The sequence below is a fragment of the Macrobrachium nipponense genome, chromosome 25 (assembly GCF_015104395.2).
Source record: "Macrobrachium nipponense isolate FS-2020 chromosome 25, ASM1510439v2, whole genome shotgun sequence".
Taxonomy (NCBI): domain Eukaryota; kingdom Metazoa; phylum Arthropoda; class Malacostraca; order Decapoda; family Palaemonidae; genus Macrobrachium; species Macrobrachium nipponense.
In genome coordinates, this window is record NC_087214.1 from 51,951,539 (window position 1) to 51,953,940 (window position 2,402).

The 2,402-nt window shown below is 41.3% G+C and overlaps 1 protein-coding gene across 1 annotated transcript; it reads left to right on the top strand.

Annotated features, from left to right (window-relative positions):
• Positions 1–334: 334 nt before the first annotated feature.
• LOC135199082 (kinectin-like) lies at positions 335–1,753 on the top strand. The gene has a single exon (XM_064226998.1). The coding sequence runs from the start codon at positions 335–337 to the stop codon at positions 1,751–1,753; it is 1,419 nt and encodes a 472-aa protein (XP_064083068.1).
• Positions 1,754–2,402: the final 649 nt, after the last annotated feature.

Sequence of the window (2,402 nt, forward strand, 5' to 3'; positions counted from 1 at the left end):
AAAGGAAACTCGTTTCAGAACATCCGAGGAGAATACTGGAAAGGGAAAAATGTAGATTAATGATTTCAGTTGAGGTAAAGTTGAAAAGGTGAAGATAATCTCCTACTAGAATTCCTACGTCGAAAGAAAGACTTCAGCTAGAAGCTCTGGGAGCAAGAATCCTTCTTCATCTAAACGCGAAGAAGAAGAAGAATAAGAAATCCTCGGAGCCGAGCCGGGAACGAGGCGCTCCGAAGCCCGCTCCGGAGCCTTCCTCGGGTCGAAAGAAGCTGCTCGTCAGTTAGTTATAGAAACTAGGGCTATTGACAACTGACATATTTGGGTAACATTAATCATGTTTGCTCTACTGATTGTAGCTTTTTGTGCACTTACAGTTGTGGCCTGTGGTTTGTTTAACTCAATTGTCGAGGACCTAAGGACGCTCTATTGGGCTGAAGGACCTTTGAGTGTATCACAGGATATTTATCTTATAGCTGTGGATTCTGTTAATCCGGAAATTGATGATGTACAAAACTTTTGGACGCCAGGCAGGGCCGTCGCCATCACTTGTATGGGTGTGGCATTGTTGGCTGGCCTGGCAGTAGTTGCTTACCGAAAATACCAGCGAGAAGGAAAGTACGTACGTGGATTGGAAAAAGATCTGGAATCGCATCGAACCGAGGTGGCCAGACTGAGAGATCGTCTGGAAACGCAAGAAGAAGGACACGCAAAGACAGAGGAACACCTGGACAAGATGACCCGAGACTTCCAACTGTTGGAACACCAGCGAGGACGATTGGAGGCTGAGAAAAAGATGCTGGAAGAGGCTCTGGAAAAGAGTAAGTTCCAGGAAAGTGAAATGGAACGTCTCTTGGAAGGAGCAACCGAGCAGAACGAGTTTCTGCAAAATGAAATTGTGGAGAAAGATCTTTTGATTGAACGGAACGCAATCGAAAGAAAAGAAATCGAAAGTTGTTTGGAAGAAGAAAAGAAAGCAAAAGACAGAGAAATCGAGATTTTGGAAAATGAATTGAGAAGTCTTTTCCAGAAGATGGTGACGAAGGAGAGAGAGCTGGAAAGTGCTCTGAAGGAGGGAACCGACCTCACCTTGAGAATAAAGGAAGCTGAAGCCACCAATCAAGTGTTGGCTTCAGAGAACAAATGCTTCAAGACGGCCAATGACCAACTGAAAGAAGCTCTGGAAGAGAAAGAGAAGGAGAGCGACCATCTAAAGAATTCGAAGGAAGCTTCAACACAAGAAATAGCTGTTTTACGACAGAAGAATGCCGATCTCCAGAAGCAAATCGAAAATGAAGAGGAAAAGAACAAAATTTTAAATGAAGAAGTTCAGCAGATGAGAAATTGGGTTGCTGAACTAGGAGGTCAGAATGCTAAGAAGGAAGAGGAATTGGCCAAGAAAGAACTGGAAGTAAAATCGATGAAGAATTCCCTAGAAGAGGCAGAAGAAAAAAATAAAATTTTGAATGAAGAAGTTCAGCAGATGAGAGACTGGGTAGCTGAACTAGGAGGCCAGAATGCCAAGATGGAAGAGGAATTGGCCAATAATGAACAGAAAATCAATTCACTGAAGAATTCTTTACAAACAGAAGAAGAAGAGAACAAAATCTTAAATGGAGAAGTTCAGCAGATGAGAAATTGGGTAGCTGAACTAGGAGGTCAGATTGCTAAGAAGGAGGAGGAATTGGCAAATAAAAGAAAAACTGGAAGTAAAATCGAATTTGAAGGAAATTCTTTAGGAAAAGGGAGCAAATAAGAACTGAGGTAATTCGGAAGGAAGGAAAAATTCTTTAAGAAAAGGGAAGGAAGAGGCGAGAAACAAAATCTTAAAAGGAGAAGTTCAGCAGATGGAGAGACTGGGTAGCTTGAACTAGGGAGGACAGAATTGCAAGATGGAAGAGGGAAATTGGCTAACTAATGAAAAAGGAAATAAATTTACTGAAGAATTCTTTACAAATGGAAGAAGAAGAGAACAAAATCTTAAATGGAGAAGTTCAGCAGATGAGGAACTGGGTAGCTGAACTTGGAGGCAAAAAGGCCAAGTTAGAAGAAGAGTTAGGCTATAAAGAACAGGAAATAGATTCACTGAAAGCAGATGTTCACCTGATAAGAAACTGGGCAGCTGAAGTCGAAGGTGAAAAGGCTGAGATGAAGGAAAATTTAGCTAAGAGGGACCAGGAAGTGACTCTACTGAAGAATTGTTTAGAAAATGAAGGAGTGAAAAACAGACTTCTGAATGAAGAACTCGAAAAGATGAAGATGCGGTTGGCTCAATTGGAAGCCATGAATTCAGATATTAAGGGTGAGGTGACCCGAAAAGATAAAGAGATTATGTCAATGGCTAATGCTCTAGAAAACGAAAAGGAGAGGAATAAAGAATTAAGAAAAAAATTGCTTAAGGAAAT

What these genes read in the sequence shown, in the direction of transcription:
- LOC135199082 (XM_064226998.1), top strand. Translation starts at nt 335, where the DNA reads ATGTTTGCTCTACTGATTGTAGCTTTTTGTGCACTTACAGTTGTGGCC.